The 27064-nt window shown below is 35.5% G+C and overlaps 3 protein-coding genes across 30 annotated transcripts in view; 1 reads left to right on the top strand and 2 right to left on the bottom strand.

The window, feature by feature from the left end:
* The window catches only part of gucy2g (guanylate cyclase 2g), a 15294-nt gene extending 12766 nt beyond the window's left edge, over nucleotides 1-2528 (bottom strand). For 4 of the 8 annotated variants that reach the window (XM_087276540.1, XM_087276542.1, XM_087276541.1 and 1 more), the window contains exons 1-2: nucleotides 2153-2528; nucleotides 330-678 (exon numbers count right to left, since the gene is read on the bottom strand). In XM_087276540.1, the coding sequence (XP_087132666.1) occupies nucleotides 330-678; nucleotides 2153-2506 (703 nt within the window). In that variant the 5' untranslated portion in view covers nucleotides 2507-2528. Of the gene's footprint in view, nucleotides 1-329; nucleotides 679-1834 lie in introns of all 8 variants that reach the window. The other 4 variants (XM_087276546.1, XM_087276547.1, XM_087276545.1 and 1 more) reach the window with 3 other exon arrangements.
* On the top strand, nucleotides 2246-26397 carry acsl5 (acyl-CoA synthetase long chain family member 5). Of its 20 annotated transcripts, none has more exons than XR_015503393.1 (24): nucleotides 2246-2362; nucleotides 5765-5886; nucleotides 8361-8540; nucleotides 11995-12103; nucleotides 12425-12489; nucleotides 12780-12881; nucleotides 13307-13406; nucleotides 15620-15798; nucleotides 15911-15943; nucleotides 16038-16089; nucleotides 16206-16279; nucleotides 16375-16452; nucleotides 16622-16756; nucleotides 19557-19691; nucleotides 19786-19881; nucleotides 20940-21012; nucleotides 22519-22607; nucleotides 22684-22800; nucleotides 23317-23460; nucleotides 23559-23660; nucleotides 23782-23853; nucleotides 25046-25469; nucleotides 25766-25863; nucleotides 26085-26397. XR_015503393.1 is itself a non-coding variant. In XM_087274934.1 (22 exons), exons 3-22 carry the CDS (start codon nucleotides 8385-8387, stop codon nucleotides 25178-25180), a joined length of 2046 nt encoding a protein of 681 aa, XP_087131060.1. In that variant the 5' UTR covers nucleotides 2246-2362; nucleotides 5765-5886; nucleotides 8361-8384; the 3' UTR covers nucleotides 25181-26397.
* The window catches only part of zdhhc6 (zDHHC palmitoyltransferase 6), a 14712-nt gene continuing 14037 nt past the window's right edge, over nucleotides 26390-27064 (bottom strand). Inside the window, 1 exon segment of one of the 2 annotated variants that reach the window (NM_001204157.1) lies at nucleotides 26390-27043. In NM_001204157.1, the coding sequence (NP_001191086.1) occupies nucleotides 26943-27043 (101 nt within the window). In that variant the 3' untranslated portion in view covers nucleotides 26390-26942. 2 annotated transcript variants of the gene reach the window in all.

The following is a 27064-nucleotide window of genomic DNA, read 5'->3' as shown; positions in this document are numbered from 1 at the left end:
AGCAAAAAATAACACATCTTGTAACTTTAAAGAAACAATCTTGTTCCTTGCATTCATTGCAGCAATGCTTTGTACATTGCATTGCAGATAAATCTTACTCACGATCAAAGGAATGCCCAACATGGGGAACACGTTTATCAAGGACTTTGATATTGTAACAGTTAATCAGCAGGTTCACTCATCTTATGCCAGCCAACAACAACTTCAAGAGGAACAGGCCATGAGGGCATAAGGGCAAGACACATTTGAGATCTTACACGTTTTACTGACTGAGGTGTAAACTCCACCCTGATATTGAAGTTGAAAGATAAGAACTACTATTGGCTTACCTCTAGCAACCTTAGAGATGATTTGCAAGTTCCTCTTTGCCTGTTCCAGGTCACTGGTGTCAAACTTAATGCCCATCGTCACTGTTACTTTGCTTCGGAGTTGCTGTTCCACAGACTTCCAAAGGGCCTCCACACTGTCCCACGTATTTGCATCCGCTCCGCCTCCGATCATGCCAACATGCTTCCATCCGAAAAATTCCAATGCTTTAAGAAGGATCTCTCCCACCCTTTTAAGGGGAGGTACAATTTTTATATAGGTGTCGTACACCTGAATGTTATCCATTTTTGGTGTCTGACCAACAAATCCGAACATGGGAATGTTCCAAGTGGATGCAATGAGCCCAGTGACCTGGAGAATATATCGTAATGGTTGTTTTAATGATGTGCGAGCTGACATAATCAAGTATGCCACTCACTGTAAAAGCAAACAAAAACACATATTGAGCTTGCATGATCAAGTTCCATATTCCCTCATAAGGTTTTTCCCCCACTGATTACAGAACAAAGCACTGTTGTCCAACGACTTGCCTAATTAACCTATAAGAATGCTATTTGCTAAGAAAGCACAAAATATGGTCCCTGTATGGTTTTTATGTAAGAAAAAGTTCCTTAGTAGGTCTGTTGTAAACCCCTAAAAAGAAAAACCACATGAGCTTCACATGTAAAATCAATCACAAGTTTAAATTAAATGTGAAGCACACAATATCACACGGTTTTCACATGAAAATGTTCCAAAACCATATTTCTATTGTCATCTTAAAAATTTAATGATTGTATTTTTCATTAAAAGCTGTTTATGAATTTGTTTTAAATTAATCAAGCGAGTCAGAGAATTATTCATCCATAATAAGTCACTTAACTTGCTGATAAATGAATCAGTAATTGTGAACGAATCGCTTAAATTATTAAATGAATTGGCTGTTTTAGTATCATATCATTTATTCCTGACAAGATTCGTGAACGAGCATGTATTGGACACCTTTAAAAATTCATATTTTTTTGTTGTTGTATATTTTAATATTTTAATATACACAGCGCATCATTTCAAGAGACTATTTTTAAGGAATTTTGTTTAATGTCTAGTAAAATATTTTATTAGTAATTCACATGGCACATTTTGTATATATAAGTGCTATGTATGTATATATATATATATATATATATATATATATATATATATATATATATATATATATATATATATATATATAAGTGCTAAAGAATACATATTATTATTATTTGTTACACACACACACACACACACACACACACATATATATATATATATATATACACACACACACACACACACACACACACACACACACACACACACACACACACACACACATAAATATATACATAATACATACATACATATATATTATATTTTATTTATTCAAGACCACAAATATGTACAAATTAACCAAACTAAACCTATACAAGAAAAATCTATACAGGACATTACTCAATGTAAATGTAACAATAATAATAATAATACTAACCTTATTGAAACATATTTTTAACAAATACATACAAATACATGTAGAACGCAAACAACTACAGAGGAAAGCCTCACACATCTGTGAATCATCTGTCGGTTTTTTAATCGTTCTTTTCATCTGTAACGTTAGCAGTAAATGAAGCGGAAGCGGAATCTTGCTGTTCATACGCAGATTTGGTGACAGGTTTACGCTCTGGTAACTCTAATTTAACCCTTAATGTCTGAAAAGAACTAGCAATGCATGATATTTCAATTGTTTATACGTTTACATAAAATTACATCATATAAAAAAGTAAACAAATCTAATTCTGTCACTTACTTCTGCCTCCTCAGGACAGGGGGGACCAAATAACGCGGACACATTTTGCTCCATTACTTGCTCGATGAAACCCCTCAGTGAGGTTTTGGCGTTACAGTCTGTGTCCATGTAGACGAAGTCAAAGGTGAAGTTTCCACTGAGAGCTGGATTTGAGTTGATCTTGTCCATGGCTATTTGCATCGCTGACCCCAGCCTGAGCAAACTGAAAGGGTAAGAAATGTTCCGAGGAGCCTGAAGGCCCACCGTTAGCTTGAACTGGCCGTCTTTGTTGCAAATGACAGAGTTTGTAAAAGCTGTAAACAGCAGCCACCATCTTATGGGTCGACTTGTGTCTGAGGCTAATCCTCCTGACATCCTACCTGCATACAATCACTTTGATCGTCTTTCAGAAATACGGCGGGTTTTAAATGGCCTTTGTCTACCCTGGGGAAATTAATTCTAATCATGTGTTTCTCTGGAGAAAGAGCACTTAGCACCTAGAGTGCAAGTTTTCAGGCACTTTTCACTAGCACAATCATATGAATTTCTGGGTAAATAGAAATAAGAATAAAAAGCAGCTAAATTATTTTATCAACTGAATAATTGTAAAATAATATAAATACATGTGTGTGTGTGTGAGTGTGTTTTATTTTAATTCAATAAAATGTAGAATTTGTATTAAAAAGCCAAAATTTTCATGTTGTTAATATATAAATAATACAAATTCCAATTATTACTATTTATTATTATTATTATTATTATATGATTAGATTTGTAATGTAAATGTTTTATATGTTTTGTATTGCGTGAGTGTGTACAGTATATATAGGGTGCATCCGGAAAGTATTTATAGTGCTTCACTTTTTCTAATTTTTTTGTAACAGCCTTATTTCAAAATGGATTAAATTCATTTAGTTTCTTAGAATTCTACACACAATACCCCATAATGACAATGTGAAAAAAGATTTTTTTTAATTGTTGCAAATTTATTAAAAATAAAAAACCTGAAACATCACATGTACATAGGTATTCACAGACTTTACACAGGTGATGCTGCCACCACTATGCTTCACTGTAGGGATGGTGTTAGCCTGGTGATGAGCTGTGCCTGGTTTTCTCCAAACGTAACGCCTGGCATTCACTCCAAAGAGTTACATTTTAGTTTCATCAGACCAGAGAATTTTGTTTCTTATGGTCTAAGAGTCCTTCAGATGCCTGGCAAATGCGAGTTGGGGAGTGGCTTCCGTCTGGCCACTCTACCATACAGGCCTGATTGGTGGATTGCTGCACAGATGGTTGTCCTTTTGTATGGTTGTCCTCTCTCCACAGAAGGATGCTGGAGCTCAGACAGAGTGACTATCAGGTTATTGATTACCTCCCTTGACTAATGCCCTTCTCCCCCAATCACCAGGGCCGGTGCGTCCATAGAGGCGACCTAGGCGGTCGCCTAGGGCAGCAGAATAGAGGGGGAAGCATACCTTCCTCACCACCCGCATCCTCAGTTATGTCCACGACACCTCCATCACCACCCGTATCTTCAGTTATATCCGTGCCTAGGACAGCAGAATAAAGAGGGTGGCGTCCGCGACACCTCCCTCACCACCTGCGTCCTCAGTTATATCCGCAATCCATAAGCGTATATAACTTTAATTTCAACTTTAATTTAAAGCCTTTAATTTCATCCCCTGCCTTGTGCATCGAGACAATCCTGTCTGGAAGGTCTATAGACAATTCCTTTGTCTTCATGCTTGGTTTGTGGTTTGACATGCATTGTCAACCCTGAGCTCTTATATAGACAGGTGTATGCCTTTTCAATCATGTCCATTCAACTGAATTTATCACAGGTGAACTCCAATTAAGTTGCTGAAACATTTCAAGAATGATCAGTAGAAACAGAAGCTGTTTCTCAATTTGCGTTCTTCAGCAATCTTGTGTCCTTGTGTTCTCGTGTAAAGTCATCATCAAATGCCAAAGTTCAGTTCCAGTGCTCAAGATCGCAAGTAAGTACAGCGGATGCGTGAAAGTTCCTGTATGTTTTCTTGATATTGAGGATGCACCGATGCAGACTTGAGCACAGAACTTGCTCGAGAAGTCCCAGAAGTCATTACCACTGGAGGTAGGAAGTGCAGCATTTATATAGGTTGATTATTAAAGTTCAGAGATATAGCTTATTTATCTTAGGAGTTTTCCTAAATGAAACTTTGAAAGTAAACACCATTAAAATCATAATAAAGGAATAAACATAAGGGTGTTTATTTGTTGTAATTCATATTAAAATCTGTTTTATTTATATTGTGCAACGAAAATTATATGCAAACAAAAGTCTTTATGCATAGTATTGAAAAGGGGAAAACAATAAATTTCTGTATAAATGATGTAATGTTTAAAAAATTTTCTATTACAAATGTGTGAAGGTCACGTACATCCTAAAGGGATTTTTTTTGCCCCCCCTCTCCTGAAATGTATCTATCTTGCTTTTTTAAAATGCTACCTCCTGTGACGTGTCCTCCCCTAAAAATTGTGATGTTTGTGTACGGTCTGGGGGGTTCAATTTCACTATACGAACGTGTACTGTACACACAAATAAAGGCCTGATTTGATTTGATTTGATTTGATACTTTCCGGATACACTGTATACAATACAGTACATTATTCAATTTAGCGTACACACTGTGTAGGCTAAATTGAATAATGTACTGTATTGTATTGTTCATTTATTTATTAGATTACTTTTATCATTATCACAAATTTTTGTACACATTGTCAGTAAGATGTTATTAAATAAAATAAAAAAACTGGAGATTTCTGCATGCAGATCAGATTGTTTTTTTTCTGAGTGTGTATCTCACTTTAACTTTGGCCTGAACTGGACTTCAATCGCCAAGAGTCTCAAACCCTCAAAGGCCTTGACGGCTTTCATTCATTTAATTGCATTGTCTATTATCAGAACAGATTACAAAATCCAAAGGTGCTCACATCTTATCTGTCATTATAGTCAAATGTCAAAGTTCAGCTTGGACGTCCTTCCTAAACTGCTGTGATAATGATGCTGAGGCAAATGAGCTACGAAAACTGTGTGTGTGTTTATAAGGTCATGTTGTGTCATGCTTACCTGAGGCTGGTGTTAATAGGAGGTGTGACATGGCTAGTACATGCTAACAAGCATTTTAGTGTCCCAGTGGCCTCTTCCGTGGTCAATTTAACCCACAAATCTGTGAATGATGCATTGAATCAGCAAAACATTACCACAAACCACCAGAGTAATTAGCGATTGTAATGAAAACTTGAGTATGTGAGTGGGAACAGAAGCTGTATACAATATTTTAACCTGATCTATGCAACTTTCTACCCAATTCCATGTCACACTGACCAGCAAAGGCAAATGTCATAGTCCACATTTCAAACTAATGCTGTGCTGTTTTACATTCGCATGTCCTTTGGTGCATCCAGACTTTAAAAGCACAGTCTTGTGAATCTTGAGCAACATGCAATTACTTCACTGGACTCACTATATAGCCATGATTCTGTTATTGTTCAGTCATTTGTATTATCAGGACACAGATAGCAGCATTTAGTTCAAAGGTCACTTGAGTGCTTGTTTTATTGGACCCGGGACTATGCCTTTCTCCTCAGTCTTCTTGTGGCTTTCGCAAACCTCTACAAGGGACTCTCTCTCAGGATATTTTCTCCCAGTTTCATCTCTCGACGTACACACTGGACACCTGCAGGTTACAAAGCTTTTAGCATCCTGAAAGGTACTAGCTTTCATTCTGAATTTCATATACATGGCATTGTGCAAAACACTATTGTTCAGTTGCTGTGAAGGTATCAATTTGCGTTTAGTTTTATGCATGTTTACAATAGAAATGATTGTAATTTGATTTACGGTATATATTCTTAGAGTTTAGTTGCCTAAGAACATAATATGAAGTAGCTACATGGGTTTGGTTATTGCATAGTGCCTAGTTGTTATCCGATTTACAGTATGATAAGCCTGTGCATGGTACTGTATGTGCTGTACATGCTAAATAGGACTGTTAAATAAAGTGCTACCACACAATCTGCACAGAAAAAGGTCACTTAAAAAAAGAGGACTTGTGACTGTTGCATTTTGCACAATATAGAAGTAGTTTTGTATCCATAGATGATGGTATCAATTGTTCTTGTTGTGATAAACTGCTGAAGCGTTCATCAAGATATTTAGTAATGTCACATTATTGATGTAAGCTCCAAAAAAGGGTTATTTTAATAACAAAAATACTATTATGTAGTACTATAATAACAAAAATATTCTGTATTTTTGTATATTGGCTGTCCATAAATGCTCAGAGTAAACAAATATTTCAAAGAGTACAGTAAAGTAGAGTAGGCAGCATATAATGAGGTCTCATTAACTAGTGAAAATGCACCTCTTTAAAATTGCTTATGAATATGTTTTGATTTTTATTTATGCTGTGCATTTTATCATATAACATTTTTTATTGTCTTAATTGATCTTGTAACACTTTAGGTGCGAGAAAAGCACCTTATATCTTTAAAATGTATTATTAGTAGTAATTGTAAACAATATTAATGCATTTTTTACATAAGCTATTAAGGTAATGCAATGCATTCAAAAATTTAAATAATGGCTAATTATTCACTCTATTTTGAGGTGCTTATAATAATTTATTATCAGGATGTTATATTTTCGGATGTTATATTTTTGAATATTGGCATGTCTAAAAGTTACATTCACATGTTTTCTTTTTTACACCCTTTTTGGAAAGATACAAATTATTTTGAGGGTGATTTAAGTCCAATGTTTTGAATATTAAATATTCAAAAAAGAAACTTAACATGGGTTTCAGTCTATTTCCTTGCTCAAAAAGCAACTATTAAAAGAGTTTACTTTTCATACATAAATCACTTTATACATAAATCACTTTTTTTGTGCCTCATACAAATGGTAGCTGATGCTCTCGAGGCTGGAAAAGGTTATGTAACCATTGCTAGACTTTGGCCTCTATAAATGCATGGCTAGGTGGATAAAGTAACAGACGCAACAGCATTATTATAACAGCCATGTGTGTCATACTGGAGGCCATGCATTTGGATGAACGGCAATGGCTGAATAACACTGCAATATGTTAAAGGGATAGTTCTCTTAAAAATGTCATTTCCTCACAGAATTTGTTTTTTTCTTTTGAACTCAAATCAAGATAATTTAAACAATGTTGGAAACCAACAGCCATTGATATTCATAGTTGAAACAAAAAATACTATGATAGTCAATGACTGCTGCTTTCTAACATTCTTCAAAATATTTTGAACATGTAAACAGAACAAAGATAATCAAATTGATTTGTAATCAGTGGAGGGTGAGTTCATAGAGACCGAGTTTTCATTTGAGGTTGAACTATCTCTTTAAGAAGCAATTACGCTGATATTTGGAAAAAAATTTATAAAAAAATAAATCTGACTTAGTTGAGCTTGACAGACAGTTCATACCAGCAACACAAAGTAATCAGAAAGTACATTTTGAATTGATGATTTGAGTTTATTTGATTTGTATGATTAAATCAAATCATAATATAGACTTGTCGGTGAATATTAAAAGTTAAAGAAAAGTGTTTGTGTTAGACTACACAAACACTCTCACATTTACTGTATGTTTTCATTAGGTTACTAAATGCCAGTGTTTGTTCCCACCAATTTTATGTTTAAAATACCTTTAATGAATGTCCAAATGTAGAAGTTTAGCCTAAAATTGAGCTATCAGTAATAGACATCTGACAATAGTCCAAAAATAGACCTTACGTGTCTATTCATTTATTCATTTATATTCGATGACTGGTCTTTTTTTTGACTATTGTGAGATGTTATTAGAGTTTTACTGGCAGCCCAAATGTATATGAACACACTGTCTCACATTATTGTTGCATTCAAGTAATGTCAAATAGACGAGTGGAATTTAAGAGTGGAAAGCACATGGACGCCACCACAAAGTTGTAATAGCAAGCAGGAAAATGTATTTTATCATGTTTTTCAACCTTTAAACAAAGTGACTTTTATCTTCTCCAAAGGTCATACTGATATTGGACAATATCTTTTAATCAATGCCGCATCAAAACTATTTTGTTTTTACAATGACCTTCAACTTAATATTCACCTACTTAGATATGGCACATACTTATGTAGAAGTAAGTATTCTCTTTTATTCTCAATACTGTTTCATTTTGTTTTTCAGTTGCTCTTGCAGACGCTGTAGATTATGGAGTTCCTGTTTGAGTTTCTTTTCACGCCGCTGTCTACCTCAGGACTGGTGTTTTTGTTCAGTCTTGCAGCAGTAGCCTTGGTTCATCTCAACACAAGGCCGAAACCACTGCAGCCACCGACAGATCTTAACCGGCAAACTGTGGGTGTAGCGGTGAGTGCATCAGCTTCTTTGTTGAAGAGTAAAACAACCAAATCATACAATGAACACCCAAACAAACTGCAATGTGGAATAGTACCTGTGATTCTTAAACCATAAAAACTGTTCTGAATGATTGTGGTGGTACACTAACAGTATGCTCATAATGCTTTCAGTATCTAGTTTAATGATGTGTGATGTTTAATGTTAAATGTGAAAAATTATGCTTTACCACAGATCTAAGATATGAGATTATTGTTAAATATTAGTTATAAAGTGCATCCGGAAAGGAACTTATTTATATCGCTTCATTTTTTTTCCACAATTTTTTGTTACGGCCTTATTCCAAAATGGAATAAATTAATTTATTTCCTCAAATTCTACACACAATACCCCATAATGACAATGTGAAAAACAGATTTCTTGAAATTGTTGCAATTTAATTAAAAATAAAAAAAACCTGAAAAATCACTTGTACATAAGTTTTCACAGCTTTTGCTCAATACTTTGTTGATGCACCTTTGGCAGCAATTACAGCCTCAAGTCTTTTTGAATATGATGCCGCAAGCTTGGCTCACCAGTCTTTTAGAATTTTTGCCCATTCCTCTTTGCAGTACCTCTCGAGGTCTATCAGGTTGGATGGGAAGTGACGATGTACAGCCATTTTCAGATTTCTCCAAAGAGGATTTACTGTAGGTCTGGGCTCTGGCTGGGCGACGCCTGGACATTCACTGATTGGTTGTGAATCCACTCCATTCATATTTTGTCCTGCTGGAGGATGAACTGTCGCCCTAGTCTGAGGTCAAGAGCACTCTGAAGCAGGTTTTCATTCAGGATGTCTCTGTACATTGCTGCATTCATCTTTCCCTCTATTCTGACTAGTCTTCCAGTTCCTGCTGCTGAAAAACATCCCCACAGCATGATGCTGCCACCACTATGCTTCACTAAAGGGATGGTAGTAGCCTGGTCATGAGCGGTGCCTGGTTTTCTCCAAACTTAACACCTGGCATTCACTTCAAAGAGTTCAATTTTAGTTTCATCAGACCAGAGAAATTCTTATGGTCTGAGAGTCCTTCAGATGCCTTTTGTTAAATTCCAGGCGGGGAGTGGTTTCCGTCTGACCACTCTACCAAACAGGCCTGATTGGTGGACTGCTGCACAGATGGTTGTCCTTCTGTAAGGTCCTCATCTCTCCACAGAAGAATGCTGGACCTCAGAGTGACCATCCGGTTATTGATCACCTCCCTGACTGAGGCCCTTCACCCCTGATCACTCAGCTTAGATGGCCCGCCAGCTTTAGGAAGAGTCCTGGGGCCTCATGTATCAACGCTGTGTACGCACAAAAACTTTGCGTACACCAGGTTTCACGCTCAGAATCGCTCACGTTTGGATTTACTAACAATGAACTGAACGTGGGAATGTGCGCAGCTCCACGCCAGCTTTATGGCTGGCGTACGCACATTTTTTGTGGGTGTATGTTTTATTTCCATTGGCGACTCCTAGAGGCAGTTGTGTTAAATTCCTCTCTACAAAGTGTCTTTGAGCCTTGCAATGGCAGCTGTATGAGACGGGTTCATCTAGCAGGTATATAAGGTTTCCATACCATACAGTTGACCAGCCAAACATTAAAGCGCAAATTGCAGCGGTCGTCTGTTTTCCCAATGTAATCTGAGCTATCTACTGCACGCACATTGCTATAAAGACACTATTTGAAGATGAATTTGCATACGTGAATCAGAAACATTTCTATTTAATAAATGTGCAAATAAAATATGATGCACAAACTTATTAATGATTCCTACTTGTCTTTCTCATGATAAATAGTTGGCAAAATCTGATATGTAGTGGGGGGAAAAATGAGTTCATCAGACGCTGTATTCGAACTGAGTTCATGCTGGAACGTGTCGAAAAATTATGACATGCGTTTTTCGAGCTGCGCCACTGAGACTGTTAAGAATATTTCAACAGTTTACACCTATAAATCACAAGATTTCTTTTTAATACACTCAGTGCGATGTTCAGACCCAACTGTGTTAACCGCATCAGCTAAACCCTCTCACTCTGTTTTTTGCTTTTGTTGTTAATTCCAGAGGACAAATTTGCAAATAACACCGCTTTTCTCCGGTCTACCTCCGAAAGCAGCACCTCCAATTCACATTCTGTTCAAAGTTTCTCTTCTTGCTTGCTTTTGCCATTGCTTTTTCGTTGGGTTTTGCCAAAGTAGAGTCATTTGCATATTCATACGGGGGAGGAGGCAGGGAGGGGTTTTGCACTCGTTCACGTGCGCTCAGTTTCACGTTCATTCAGATGTACAAAAGAATATGCGTGAGATTCGGCGTACGCAGTGTTTCATACATCTGAATTTTTTTCTGCGTATGCACATATACAGCTTTGTGCGTACGCAATGTTTTAGTATGATTTCCACGCAAGTCTTAGTACATGAGGCCCCTGGTCCTTCCAAACATCTTCCACTTACGGATGATTAAGGCCACTGTGCTCATTGGAACTTTCAGAGCAGCAGAAATTTTCTGTAAGCTTCCCCAGCCTTGTGCCTAGACAATTCCTTTGTCTTCATGCTTTGTTTGTGCTTTGGCATGCAATAGCAACCCTGGGCCCTTATATAGACAGGTGTATGCCTTTTCAAATCATGTCTAATCAACTGAATTTACCACAGGTGAACTCCAGTTAAGCTGCTGAAACATCTCAAGAATGATCAGTGGAAACAGAATGTACCTGAGCTCAATTTAGAGCTTCACGGCAAAGGCTGTGAAAACTTATGTACATGTGATTTTCAGGTTTTTTATTTTTAATAAATTTGCAACAATTTCAAAAAATCTTTTTTTCACATTGTCATTATGGGGTATTGTGTGTAGAATTTGAGGAAATAAATGAATTAAATCCATTTTGGAAAAAGGTTCTAACATAAAAAATGTGGAAAAAGTGAAGCGCTTTGAATACTTTTGCACTGTATTATGGTTGATAATTATACTATAGATTATGGTTAAATATTGATAAAATATAACATGTTATTGGTAATAAAACCATAATAAATTAACTTGTGTCTTTTTGTGAATATATTATAAGTTTAAACATTTGGCTTAAAGTTTAAATTAAAAAAATAAAATAATGCAATAATATTACTGTTTCAAATATTTGGTGTGAAATTGAAAGATAACTTGTTCCATTAATTCAGCCAGTAATATCCCATGATCTTTCTGAAATCATTTAGAATCATGTATTTTTATCAATGTGAAAACTGTTGTGTTGCTTAAAGGGACAGTTCACCTGCAAAATGAAAATGTGGTCATCATTTACTAACCCATTTAGTGATCACGGGTCTTTCATTTTTGGGTGAACTATCTCTTTAATGGTTTTGTGGGGAAAAAAAATTCATATACTGTAGTTAAAATACTGTTTTTTGGGTCACTTAAATTGACCAATTTATCAATGTGGTCATTTGTATTTACAGGGTGGAGCTAGAAAATCAGCGCTTTTGAAATCTGACAACTTGATCTCATACATGTACGAAGATGGCAAAACGCTCTATGAAGTTTTTCAAAGAGGACTACGTGTCTCAGGTAAGAGGTCATGTGGCCAAATTTCAAAGTATCACCAAATATCAATATGTTTTTTTTTAATTATAAAGGACTATAAAACCCCAAACTCACAATAGACGAGCTTAGTGGGAAAAGCACATAATTATGCAGTTGTCCCCTTTAAATTAAAGCTAACAGATGCTGATGCTGTCTTGTAAGTGATGTTCAACACACATAGATCTGTAAAAATCTCAGAAAAATTTGTTGAGAGTTTCATTAACCTTTTAGTTTTATTTTAGTTTCCCTGGTGTATTTAATCTTACTTGGAATATGAGCTAAACAATATTTAATCCATTCATGCAGGAAATGGACCGTGTTTGGGATTCAGGAAGAAAGGGCAACCTTATCAGTGGCTTAAATACAAACAGGTATTTGTACAAACCACAAACTTAATTGTAAGGGTTGTTACTAGAAGGGATACTGCTGCGGCCGGAAGATAACTAGAATTATTTAATTAATATTTTACCTAAAAATTGTATATTATTAGTGACCACACCCACCCCAACCCTCACATTAATTTAATTTAAAATATTAATTTGTGTTGTTCAGTGTCACAAATTCTATTTTGATATGAATATCCGCAGCTATATCCCTTGTAGACCAATTTTGAGCTCAGGAAGGATAACTAAGGTTCAATCCTTGCATCTGATTGTCTCAGGTTTCTGACAGAGCTGAATTTTTGGGCTCCGGACTGATCCACCGCGGACAAAAACCTTCACAAGATACATTTATTGGCATCTTTGCCCAGAACCGACCAGAGGTGAAATAAGAAGTCTAAATATCATTCAAAATGTTCTATATATCAAAACATCTGATTTTTTATGTAAAAGTTAATGTATAATATTAAGGGATGTATGTTATTTTACATAATTTGCATTAGTATTTACTAAAAAACATTTAACACCTTCAAATAAATGTTGCAAAATATTCTTTTCAAAGTATTTTTTTGAGACCAATTTTGGTGTCCTCATCAAATAAAAATTACTAGAGTGATTTCATATACAAATAAAGCATATTAAGTGCAAGTAAAGTGTTTACTGTTTAAGATAATTAAAGCTGTGCTACACCTTACACCTTTATGACAGCCAGTAAGACAGGACTATTCTAATCCATCCTAATCCATTGGTGATGCACCACTGTACTCCACATACATATACAATACTAACCTTTCTGTCCTGTTTGCAGTGGATTATCGCAGAACTGGCCTGCTATACCTATTCCATGGTGGCAGTGCCTCTTTACGACACCTTGGGACCTGAGGCTCTTGTGTTCATCATTAATAGAGGTACTTAAGCCTGCTTGCTTGCATGCTTCATTAAAGGTGTTGGTCAGAGCAGCTTTAGGGATCACACCTGATGAACTCCGCTGACTTACATAATCCCCCAGAACTGCATGACTCTGATGTTCTAGAGACTTCTGTGTGCTTGCTTTTTTTTACCTCTATACTTTAAGCTGCTTTGCTTACCTATTGACTATTATATAATAAATGATATACTATTATAGTAAATATTATACTATTACTAAAAAAATTATACTATTATATATGGTTCAACCAGCTTCGATTAATTATAATTCAGTAACTAGTTCCACTTAAACAAAGGTTTCTTTTTAAAATATTACTGTTAGTGTTATGGGTGGCACGGTGGCTCAGTGGTTAGCACTATTGCCTCACAGCAAGAAGGTCGCTGGTTCAAGTTCCGGCTGGGCCAGTTGGCATTTCTTTGTGGAGTTTGCGTGTTCTCCCCGTGTTGGCGTTGGTTTCCTCTTGGTGCTCCAGTTTCTCCCACAATCTAAAGACATGCAGTATAGGTGAATTGGATTAACTAAATTGGCCATAGTGTTTGAGTGCATGTGTGAATGCAAGAGTGTATGGGTGTTTCCCAGTGCTGGGTTGCAGCTGGAAGGGAATCAGCTGCGTAAAATATATGCTGGAATGATTGGCGTTTCATTCCGCTGTGGTGACCCCTGATAAATAAGGGACTAAACCAAAGGAAAATAAATAAAATGCCGAAATATGTCATAATTTTTGGGTTGATTAATAATTGACCAACTTTGTGGTCTCTAGACAACTTTAAAGCACCACCGCCAGTGGAAAAATTTACTTGTAATTTTTTTAACTTTTGATCCAGATGACTCAAATTTAGATTGCACCACACTCCAGTTAAGTACAGTATTTCATCACTTTTTTTTTTTTGCTGTATTCCTAGTTTTTGTGAAAATTACTAATAAAATAACTATTGGAGTTTGTCAAAAATTCTTAATATAATTTAAGAGCTTTGATGCAAAAACCTCCAAAGTGCCATCTAAAATTCTCTTCTAAAATGAGTATTTTTCTCAGGCTCTTTTATGTAGGCTCAGTAATTTGATGTTTATGGCTATAAGAAGTTTTTTTTATTGCCTTTAAAGAAAAATATAGGAACATAAATAAAGGAGGCTGAAAAAGATGCTAATTTTAGCTAAATTTTAGGTGGCACTTAAAAGGTTTTGCATCTGATGCATTAAAAATATTAATCATAAATTTTTTTTTAAAGTTGCAGTGTCTTTTAAACAATTTGACTTATCGACTCAAACATTGACAAAGATTATCACCTTAAATTAAAACATATCCCCAACTATTATTCAAAGAATGAAGCTTTTTTAATTTTTTTAATTTTATTTTATTTTTGCAAAAATACTTATATTTTTTTTTGAAAACTTCATTCTCTTGGTTTATGCTGATTGTAATTATATCTCATTTTAAAATTTTCATTGCTTTTCATGTCTGCCATACCAAAGTGAAACGAAAAACTTTTTCAATACTCTATCTTAAATATCATATAATATTCATTCATTCATTTTCTTTTGGGTTTAGTCCTTTTATTAATCCGGGGTCGCCACAGTGGAATGAACTGCCAACTTATCCAGCATATGTTGTATGCAGCGCATTCCCTACCAGCTGCAACCTATCACTGGGAAACACCCATAAACTCCCATTCACACACACACTTGGACTTGTGGGAGAAACTGAACCAGCGGCCTTCTTGCTGTGAGGCGACAGTGCTACTCACTGCACCCCTAATTCAATTAATTATTTACTAATTAAAGTATGATTTTGCTGATTATTATTATTTTTACCTATTGTGCTTTTTTGTGTGATCTTTTTTTATATTCTGCATCAATGAATAATGGAAATTGCAAAACTGTCATGATTTCAGAGTTCAAAAGAATAGTATTTATTTTCTATCAATGTAAATATTTATTTTCATCAAATAAATGCTTCTTTGCCCTCTATAATTCCATTTTTAATAAACTGTTTTATTTCTTTTAAACTAACAAATCGAATAAATCAAGTAATCAATCGAATAATCAGTTTTGAATGGTTATGTCATCTTTAAGTTTATAATTACCACATAACTTCCTCGGTTACCATATTGGACCTTTAACAAAAAACAGTTTAATGCCATAGTGATTTTGTGCTACCTCTGCTTACACTCTTAAGTACTCCATGTCTCTCCACAGCAAACATATCCACAGTGATATGCGATAAGAAGGATAAAGCAGAAACACTTCTGGATAACTCTGAGAAAAAACTCACCCCCCTGTTGAAAACCATCATCCTCATGGACTCCTATGACAGCGCATTGACCGAAAGAGGCTCTAAGATTGGTGTGGACGTCCTGTCTCTAAAAGATGTAGAGGTACACTGATCAGCAATAAATAATAAAGAATAATACAAAATATTAAAGCTTCTGTTATCTTTCGGCGTCCCAAAACAAAATATATTTTTAAAAACATTTGTGCTTTTTTTAGGCCCTGGGAAAGAACAACCATCACAGACCTGTTGTGAGTAATGAGTTAATTATGAACTGTGTTTTTAGCAGTGGTATTTATTAATGTATTTGACAAACTTGGATGTGCTTTGATATTTTTTTTTCAGCCCCCAAAGCCAGAAGACCTAAGTATTATTTGCTTTACCAGTGGAACCACGGGTAGGTTTGATGCAGTCTTCTTCATGACCTCAAAGAAACCACATTTAAGCCACCGCTAGTAAATAATGTGGTGTGTTCAAACTGTATGAGGTTTAATTCAGTATTTTCTGCTTCAGGGGATCCAAAGGGAGCCATGCTGACCCATGAAAACGTGGTTGCAGATGCAGCTGGTGTGGTTAGAACCTTTGAGGTGCTGTATGTCAATGTGATGGCTACATGATTTTTACAAAGCCTCTGTTGGGGTGTAGATTTTTAATGTTGGATGCCAAACCTATATTTCTTCAGAGCGTCTTTGTGCCCGTTCCATCCGACGTGTCCATCTCGTTTTTGCCGCTGGCACACATGTTCGAGAGGGTTGTACAGGTAAGCCGCCTTTTTATATCTGTCTCCAGCTGTCATCTTTGATGAAACATTGCTGAAGACCTTTCAGATTTCAAGCGTCATGTACTCGAATCTTTTATAAATCACATAGGTGGATTTCTTTCACAGAACACTGGAGTCATGCTTGCCTGTTCTTATTTATGTGTATCAGACAGTGCTGTACGGTGTGGGGGGAAGAGTTGGCTTTTTCCAAGGTGATATCAGACTTTTACCAGATGACATGAAAGCCCTGCAGCCGACAGTATTCCCAGTGGTTCCACGTCTTCTGAATCGTGTTTATGACAAGGTATGAATATACACACCAAGCCATTATAGCCATAATAGGGCTATTGTAATATTTTTAAGGGTGGCACGGTGGCTCAGTGGTTAGTACTGTTGCCTCATAGCAAGGTCACTGGTTCGAGTCCCATCTGGGCCAGTTGGCGTTTCTGTGTGGAGTTTGCATGTTCTCCCCATGTTGGCTTCCAAAGACACGGGGTATGGGTGAATTGAACAATTGATATGTAAAACATATGCTAGATATGCATATGCATAGTTGCCAGTTCATTCTGCTCTGGCAAACTCTGAAATAGAGATAATTAATCAATATAATTTTTTTTAGTATATATGGGCACCTATCCATATGTAATGGAGGCCAGGCAGCCAGTAGATGTGACAGTGCTAGCATCTAATGATATCGTCCTTGTAAAATAGAACCAGAGGAGTAATTTTGGTGCCGTGACCCGGATAGGAGTGAGGTTTATGGGGTGAGAGTAACAGAGATCAGCTAGTAAGAATGTTGTAGGTCAGGCATGATCAACCCTGTTCCTGGCGATCGACCTTCCTGCAGATTTCAGTTGCAACCCATATCAAACACAGCTGCCTGTAATTATCAAGTGCTGTTCAGGTCTTAATTAATTGGTTCAGGTGTGTTTGATCAGGGTTGGAGCTGAACTTTGCAGGAAGGTCGATCTTCAGGAACAGGGTCGAGCACCACTGTTGTAGGTAAACCTCACTCTCCTGGCATAAAAAGGCATTCAAGTATACTTCAGTGTTCTTTTTAGCATATCCACCTCTAATGCTGGACACAGATGTTAAAATCTTGCTTGGTTTGTAGTTAGAAGTTCTGGGTTAAAGTGGTGCCGTGACCTTACCGTGCCGTGAATCTTACTCTCTGGGCCTCAAGGGTGCACTAGTAACTGTTGTCTGTGGTAAAGCTGCATGATATCGGAAAAAAATTGACAGTCTTGCAATATTTTATTTGCCTGCGATTTGTATATTGCAATATGAATTAAGTTCCACAAGTTGTCTTATAACTCTATTTGGAAGGAATTAATAATTGTAGATTGATCAGGGTTATTTTGTAGGGGTATACAGTTGCATAAAATATAATAAACAAATTACTGGTATAGACGAGTGCAAATGAACAACACCAAAATTATATATACCATGTTTTATGGTTCTCTGTGGAACCTCACAGTATTGAGGTATACAGAGCAATTGAATAATCAGATGTAATATAGCACTGTAGGGAACATGCATGATTTGTAAATCAACTGACAGCATGATTTTGCCGCAGTATGCTATTTGAACCAATCATTATGCAGCACGTTATAATTCTATGAAACGCAACATAACAGAGCGTGAGAACAGGAGACTGAGCTTAGGCCTGCGTAAATAGGGATGGCGAGTTCACAGGAGGACTTGGTGCCAAAAAAATGTCAACATTTGTGGTCTTGCATTACTTTAGGTAGGCTGTTGTATCACAGAACCAGGAATTTGGAAGAACAGTCAGTTACATATTGCATCGAAAAACCGTGTGGAAAGAGCGAGGCATGTCGTTCCTTTAGCATTTTCAATGCACTTTGTCGTTTGTCGTTGATAGGCGACCATCAACCATTTTTTCAGAGGATGAAACATTGCTGCAGTTTCGATGAGTTTTAATTATGGAGAAAATTCAAAAGCACTGGGTGTTTGGGTGTTCTGTGTTTGTCTGAGGTAATTAGTCTACCGAAATGTGTATATTCTATGTAAAGTATGAAACTGATCGGTCAGTTCTTGTTACCTTGTGTGCTTGCAGTAAAAGTTGAGATCTAGTCATCTAGGTCCTCCTGCGTAAAAATACGCAAAAAAATACTAAACAAAATCTGTGGACAACAGTACATAATTGCACGCAACTATGGTCAAGCAGAGTTTGACGGCGCACACACACAGTAGGATATTTATTTGTTTTGCCATTGGTCTGTTGTAGAGACAATTTGTTACAGTTTTACTAGCTGATTTTTATTTGCCTTATTTATGTTACAGGTCTTTGATAAAGATCCAATTGTTTTCCTTTAAAATTATGTTTTAGATTCACACTGTAAAAATCGAAATCGCAATATTGTTCAAGAAAATCATGATAGTTTTCTTTTGCCCATATCACACAGCCCTATAGCACAGTATAATCTTCATTGCATCAATAATTAAACACAATTAAACTTTGTTAAAGCTTCAAACTAAATAACCTTTTGGTTTAAATTCTCTTAATCTTACACAGGTTTTAGAAACACGTCTAAATGAAAATCATCAGTTAGCACCTTAGTCTGTGTTACATTTAGCATTCTTGCTCTGTAATCTGTATATAAAACTGAGGTAACGTGATTTAGATTTTAATCTGAAACCCATTGTGAAAACTGGAAAGTTAATCAGAGTAGCACAAGACTTAGCTACTTTTTTCTTACTTGAATCTACTTGAAATAAAAAAAATTATCAAGTGGATTCTGTAAGTTGTTTTGCTTGTAAAAAACTGTATTGAATCTGGTTTAAAGGGGCACACATTAAATATTTGATTTTGAAAAATGTTGTTGTAACCGCATGATATCACATTTAATAATTAATGCAAAAATCATCCTTGTGATTTATATATGTAAAGGCCATGTATTTTTTCACTAAAAAAAGTGTACAAATTTTGTTAGTGCTCCATGTTCAGTCTACAAAATGTTTTGTATCTTGAAGATGTACACTCAGTGTTGTGTATGAATTTTCCTCAGCCTGTTCAGTTACACAAAGAAAACCAATAAGCAGCTCTTAAGTCATTCATTGTCCACTTTCTACTGTTTTCTCAGGTCCAAAGTGGGGCCAAGACTCCATTTAAGAAGTGGCTACTGAACTTTGCCATTGAGAAGAAATGTGCGGAAGTCAAGCAGGGCATTATCAGGAATGACAGCATGTGGGACAAACTCATCTTTCACAAAGTGCAGGTATCCACAACTGAACAGATGAGAATTGTTTTTTTATATTTTGTGATGCACTTATGAGGAATGGTTCTGGAAAATTCTGAACTGTCTCCCTCAGGAGTCTCTCGGAGGCCGTGTGAGAGTGATGGTGACTGGAGCTGCTCCTATTTCTCCATCTGTGCTCACTTTTCTCCGGGCATGTCTTGGGTGCCAGGTGAGAATAGAAGAAATGGGAGTGTGATGATAAAAATGAGTGACTGTATTAGAGCTGGCTAAAATGAGAATCGCGTTTTTATTTTTATTTTTTAAAATAACGATTTTCTCACGATTCTGTAGATATAAAATAAAGGTTAATATAAGTGGGCTATTATTATTGTTATTCCCAAACATGTGGTTAAACAGCAATAAGCTTTGTTTAGCTGTACTGTTGGTGAAAATGCTAAATTGTATTTAGACTTGGAATGGTGGACTTGAACAGACTTTAGATTTGTCCTGGTCATTAATGCTGATGATAATTCTGATGCTGAATTATTATGTTTGAGACATATGCTAACAATCTGCAATTTTCTGCTTAAAATCTATCACTGACGTAATTTTGGTGAATGCAGAAGACTGGGTGGGTATTTTTGCATTTTGGCAGGTTTTGGATACTTTTTGGGCTGGAATCAGTTTGCTACATCTGGCATCTTAATACTGTGTGCGCTTTCGGTTTCATTTTCGCTGCCAAGAGCGGTTCACTTTCCACGTGGCTCCCAAACGATCACTGTGCCACAAATAGAATGTTATTTACAGCTTTATTACCTGTTATTCACAGCCTATGCAGGTTCTGTTCACTAAATTAGACCTCATTCAGAGGCTCAGGTCACGTGTGATTTTGCGGTCGCAAATACATTACATGACATTACATGACATTACATGTTTGGGGTGAATTATATCTTATAAATACAGCATGTGACTCTTTCAACACCATTTGGAGGTGTTCATGTTGTTAAACAATGTGAAGACTTGTGCGGCCACCGTTGCTTCTCTCCTGAACTTGAAAATATGATTGACGGAATCGTAGAAATGCAGGATTAAGATCGTCCAGGGGGTCGAATCGAGATTGCGATCTTTTTACGATTAATCGTGCAGCTCTAGACTGTATGGTTTCTGCTTTTACTAGAAAGTATTAATGTGTTTTTACTAAACATACCCACTATCAATGAAGCATGTGTATTGATCCAGTGTCACAGTAACTCAACACTGACCTCTTTATCACTGCTCTGTTTCCAGATATTTGAGGCATATGGCCAGACAGAGTGCACTGCGGCCTGCTCTTTCACCATACCAGGAGACTGGAAAACTGGTGGGTTACTGTGACTGAAAAAAAGTAATGATTAATTGAAAACTCCCAGATTCTTTGGATTTATTGGGCCTATTAGGTATGGTTTTCAGTAAAATAATAGTTTAATACTGTAAAGGTCTAATAACGTTATTTTAAAATAAAAATATTATTTAGAGTAATTATAAAGTAATTTTTCTTCTTAAGGGTTATTCCCCCAAATGCTGATTTCTTTACACTTCACAACAATTCTTCAAAATTAAAAGATTAAGATATAATTGGAATAAATTCGAATCCGGTATAAATTGTCCTAAAGGATTTTTATTAGAGCTGGGCAAAGATTAATCCTAATTTACCGCATCCAAAATTAAGGTTTTGACATAATAAATGTGTGTATACATAAATACACACATGCATGCATATATGTAAGAAAATGTTTATTTATATTTAGATATAAAATATATATGTTTATTAAACAAATTATATATAAATTTAAATATCTTTGCAAAAAAAAGTTTTATTGCTATCACATATAACACACACACACACACACACACACACACATTTTGTCAAAACAAACTTTTATTTTGGATGCGATTAATCATGATTAATCTTTGCCACGCAGTAATTTTTGTGTCTTATCCTATTAAATAATTCTATAAGAAAACTAATATGAAAAACCAAAATATGAAAGAAATTCTTATTGGAATCTTATGTAGTTAACATTTATACTATTTAAAAAAACATTGATATTGTTTAGTCTAAAAATCAGGGTGTCAGCGAGATCTTAAAAAAAACATCTTAAAATTCAAAAACTAAATTTTAGGCCTTAAAAAGTCTTAAATTTACTGAAATATTAGGTTGTAGGTCTAAAATCATTTTAAACAGGCATAAATTCCCTATGTGCAGGTAAAGCTACCCTATCAGATTGACTCCCAATCACCAATAATCCATCTCAAAACCTTTTTTTTATATTCAGGTTTTTTATTGCAAAGAGATACAATTCACTACAGCTGTTAAACATTTTACAGCAAATTCTCCAAATTAAATTCCATAATCAGGAAAGGAAAACTAAAGCAACACATCCTTTTACATGATCTTCCATTAATACAAAAACTATTTACAGACATAACCAGCCCATTAGAAAAAATCTTTAATATTTAGCCCTGTATAAGTCTAAAACTTCATTCATAATGGTCTTAAAACGTTTTACAATTGACTCGAAAAAAACCTGCAGAAACCCTGAAAAATGAAAATAAACAGGTCTGAATATGTGCCACCTTTTTGTTGTTTTAGGCAAACAAATGCACTAAATGACAGCATTCTTATTCTGTATTTGGAAGAAATGTGAAGAGTAGTTTGCAGAATGAAGCAGAAATCACACTTTAATCAGACACCTAACGTAATTACAGATTAACTGATCATTTTCAAGAGGCCTATATATTCTTTTTCCATATCTTTGTTTGAATAAATAATAAATATAATATCCTATTTATATAAAGAATGCTGCTTTTCATTTTCTGACTTTAGGGCATGTTGGAGCTCCTATTCCATGTAACACTATCAAACTTGTTGATGTTGAGGAAATGGACTACTTTGCATCCAATGGTGAAGGAGAGGTAATGGAACACAATTTTAGAAACCATCAACCGATATGTCATTGAAACATCTTATAGCTTTGGTTTTTCATTTCAGATTTGCGTCAAAGGGACAAATGTTTTCCGTGGGTATCTCGGTGATCCAGAAAAAACAGCAGAGGCTTTGGACAAAGATGGGTGGCTGCACACTGGCGATATTGGCAAATGGCTTCCTGTGAGATTTCAATTTAAGAGTCATACATAACTATATATATATATATATATATATATATATATATATATATATATATATATATATTTTTTTTTTTTTTTTTTTTTACAAATACATCAAACTTCATTAGCCAAGGTCACAAAACTAAAGAAAAATGTAAAACTGGATGTGATGGATGCTGAGCTTTGACTTCTAAATTATATATACAAGTCAATATTATAATAAGTACATGATTAGTCTAGTTGGCTAGTTAATCTTTAAAGATTAAAATGTTGTTGCGTACAAATAGGTTTAAAGGATAATGGGAAAGATTTAAAAAATTTTTGGAGTGTAAACAATTGTTACAGTAGGACATTTTAGGGGGTGTCTTTGGTAAATCATGGTAAAAATGTATCATAGTCTTTATTTGCTCACAAATTAAGCATTAAACAGAACACACACACACACACACACACAAATAAAATAAAATCTCTAATACAATTCATTTTAACATGAAAGTATTTTTTTGTGATTTATCAGAGTGGGGTGCTGAAGATCATTGACAGGAAGAAGAATATCTTCAAACTGGCCCAGGGTGAATACATTGCACCGGAAAAGATTGAAAATGTTTACATTCGCAGCGCTCCAGTTGCCCAGGTGTTTGTACATGGTGAAAGTTTACAGGTGAGCTACTATTAACTCCTTGCTTTTTTCCGATTAATAAAAAAGCTTAAAATGAAAATGATCACATAGCTTATTAACTTTCAATTGAATGTGTCCAGTCCTCTTTGGTGGCCATAGTGGTGCCAGACCCTGAAGTATTGCCAGGTTTCGCAGAGAAACTGGGATTGAAAGGTTCACTAGAAGAGCTATGTAGAAATCAGGTACACTGTGTAAACTTACATACATTACTTATGTAAATACACATTTTTGTGATTTTGCTAATATTGGAAGTTTTTAACATTCATGCCACAAAGTAAGAGCTCAATCTTCATCCTTTTGTAGGAACTCAAAAAAGCAATCATCTCTGACCTCAACAAGCTGGGTCGTGAAGCAGGGCTGAAGTCTTTTGAACAAGTAAGCAGTTTTATGATCTGGTATTATAATTATCTACCATTACTGTTTAATTACTTCCAGCTATAGGCCATATGCAGTGCATGCACATTAAACAGGCTGTCATAAAACCATGCTAATTTCTGTTAATACCTGGTATTAAGATGCATTTTGATGGATGGGATCCTGTTTACAACATTTACATCTGTTTGATTAACTTTTGACCCCTTTCGTTATCTTTTTGATTGGATGGTTTATGGTCAGGTGGGCCTTTTATCATCTCATCTTAGCCCTAGTTTGACAGCAAAGAACTTTTCATCAGTCATAAAACCCAATGTAACTACTGAAGAGTCAAGTTCCTGGAGAGCCACCTTCCTGCAGATTTCAGTTGCAACCCATATCAAACACACCTGAACCAATTAATTAGGACCTGAACACCACGTGATAATTACAGGCAGGTGTGTTTGATATGGGTTGCAACTGAAATCTGCAGGAAGGTGGCTCTCCAGGAACAGGTTTGGCCACCCCTGGTCTAATCTGATTTAATGATTGATGCTATGCTAAGCTAAGAGTGCTCCAGCCAGATCCAGAGATTGGGTAAAGAGGTTTAAAAATGGTAAAACTGAACTTTTTAACTTTATAGGAGTTATAGAAGTGGCGTGTTTCATTTACAGTTAGAGATCTAAAAATAAATCCAAATGAATTGTTTTATTATGCCAGAATAAGAGTGCATTTCTAAGCCATATCAGCATAGAAAAAAGCAACTTTTCGTCAGTCTTAAACACAATGTAACTATAGAAGAGTCGAGCTTTAATTAGGAAAATGATCAACTCTTTTCTCACGTTTATTTAGTGGGATGCTAATGGTCTAATCCGATTCAATGATATTTGCTAAGCTAAGCTAAATGTTACCAAAGATGCTAGACGACCCAGCGATATGAATGGATTTAAAAATAGTAAAACTAAACTATTTAACTTTATGAAATTTGTAAAATGAACCTATAATCAAAGAAAGTAGTTTTTTTGTGTGAGATGCTAATGGTCTAATCTGATTCAATGATTTATGCTAAGCTAAGCTAAAATCCCCAAAATTGTGAACCGTTCCTTTAAAGTTAATCATAATGACATGTTTTATTTCCAGGTTTCTAAAGAGGAACAATTACTTAATAAGATAACTGCTTCGAATCGCTGCTAAAGATTTTGTTCTTTTCTTTCAGGTAAAAGACCTGTACCTGCATCCCGACATGTTCACTATAGAAAATGGCCTCCTCACTCCAACACTCAAAGCCAAACGGGCAGATCTCATCAAATACTTCAGAGTTCAGATCGAGAGTCTTTATGCCAACATGTAATGCACTAAAAAAAAGTTTCACATATTTATGAGTGCTGTTTGTATTGTGTTTTTTCTATATTTGCTAAAAGATAACATATTTTGTCAGCACTGCACTGTATCAGCCCTCACTGCATTTATTAACCTATTCCCAACACACTCTCCATGTCAGTCAGAAAGAAATAAAAGCATTGTCTGGTTCTATTTGAAAGCAATTGTACAAACAGCCTTACAAATTGAAAGAATTTTCATTTATTTTGGTTTTCCCATCAGAGAAAATGTTAATACGACATTGAAATGTGATGTTTGAGGTATACACTGCTAAAAAAGCTTTACTTATGTCAGGGGTGTCTAAACTCAGTCCTGGAGGGCCGGTGTCCCGGAGAGTTTAGCTCCAACCCTAATCATACACACCTGAACCAGCTAATCAAGCTCTTACTAGATATACTAAAAACTTTCTGCCAGGTGTGTTGAAGTTGGAGCTAAAATCTGCAGGACACTGGCCCTTTCCGGGCTGAGTTTGGACGCCTCTATTGTAGTTTATCTAGTTACAACTTGATTAGCTGGTTTAGATGTGTTTAATTAGGGTTGGAGCTAAACTCTCCAGGACACTGGCCCCTTCCGGACCAAGTTTGGTCACCCTGACTTATGTGGAATTGTTTTCATGTTTGTAGTTCAAATATCTAAAAATTATTAAATTTATAAGTATTTTCTAGACAAGGTAAACATATTGCCTTGTTTTCAGAAAGTCAAAATTAAAATGAAATTAAAAATTAAATGAGTTTTTCCCTTAAATCAAGCTAAAAAATCTGGTTTCTGCTTTGAATCGTTTTTTTTTTTACTTACCCCATTAGTAAATTATTTACCCTATGATTTTATTTGGCTCATTATTTCTGAAAATAAGGCAATATTATTTGCTTGTCTAGAAAATGCTTTAAGATTTAAGATACTTTAACATATTTGGACTAGAGATGCACTCAAAAATGACTTTTGCTGCTTGTTTAAACTACTTATTTAAACTAAGTGGAAGTTTTTTTGGGACAACTTAGTTGTTCTACATTTAATCTACTTAAATTTGTAAAAACATTTAAGTTTACATGAAGGATTTTTGTGGAACTCAGCATTTTTACAGTGCAAGACAACTCTAAATAAGGAACACATTTTTTGCAGTGTAGAAACTAGTGTTGTTGTTGCGTTCTATTAAAAAAATGATGAAAATAAAATGAGGAAATGACTGTACAGATCAAGGTTGTTTATTCATCTCTGAAAACTTCAGCGAGGTTGACATCAGTTTTACAAAAAAGACATCAAAAATAAAATAAAGTTATTCAGTTATATAAACAATTTAAGAGAAATCTGCATGACAAACACCTGGTTAAGACTGGAAAAGGCTTTGCATAATCAGTGTGAGCATCAACAAACCAGAAATAGCAAGCGAGTAAGAGAAAGGCAAGAAGAAACAACAATTTTCAAGTAAAATCTTAATCCCCTTTAAAGAATAAGCGTCCATACATCCCGATCCCATTATTATAAAACTCTCATTTCCTTCTCATTAGCCAGTTTTTTTCCGCCAGCTTTTCTTTGGAAATGATTTTTACAATTTTTTTTTTTGTTCTTTTTAAGTTTCAGAGGTTAGTACCTTTGGGGTGTCAGTATCAGTTTAATTCAACACTTATCGCTGGTGCCATTGAACAGCTTTACAAAAAGAATCAGAAAGAAATGTGCATGTCAGCAGGGTTTCAGGCCCATATTTCAGGTCTTCTGTTTAGATGTGAAATTCTGCATCATTGTTCTTTCTTTTCTTCACTCGTCGAGTTATTGGCTGAGTCATAGAGACATTTCTCCACACATCGGCGAGGAAACCATCCTCTGATACGAACTCCAGCTGAAGGAAGAAATCTCAATT

This window comes from Danio rerio, chromosome 12, assembly GCF_052040795.2.
Source record: "Danio rerio strain M-AB ecotype USA chromosome 12, GRCz13ab, whole genome shotgun sequence".
NCBI lineage: Eukaryota > Metazoa > Chordata > Actinopteri > Cypriniformes > Danionidae > Danio > Danio rerio.
This window is presented reverse-complemented; position numbering and strand designations above follow the sequence as displayed.

Bases quoted from the DNA above. Each gene is read 5' to 3' on its own strand.
- acsl5 (XM_087274935.1), top strand. From the start codon at position 8,385: ATGGAGTTCCTGTTTGAGTTTCTTTTCACGCCGCTGTCTACCTCAGGA. The intron at 8,541-11,994 runs GTGAGTGCATCA...TTGTATTTACAG, and splicing joins GGCAAACTGTGGGTGTAGCG to GGTGGAGCTAGAAAATCAGC. The intron at 16,090-16,205 runs GTAGGTTTGATG...TTTCTGCTTCAG, and splicing joins CTTTACCAGTGGAACCACGG to GGGATCCAAAGGGAGCCATG.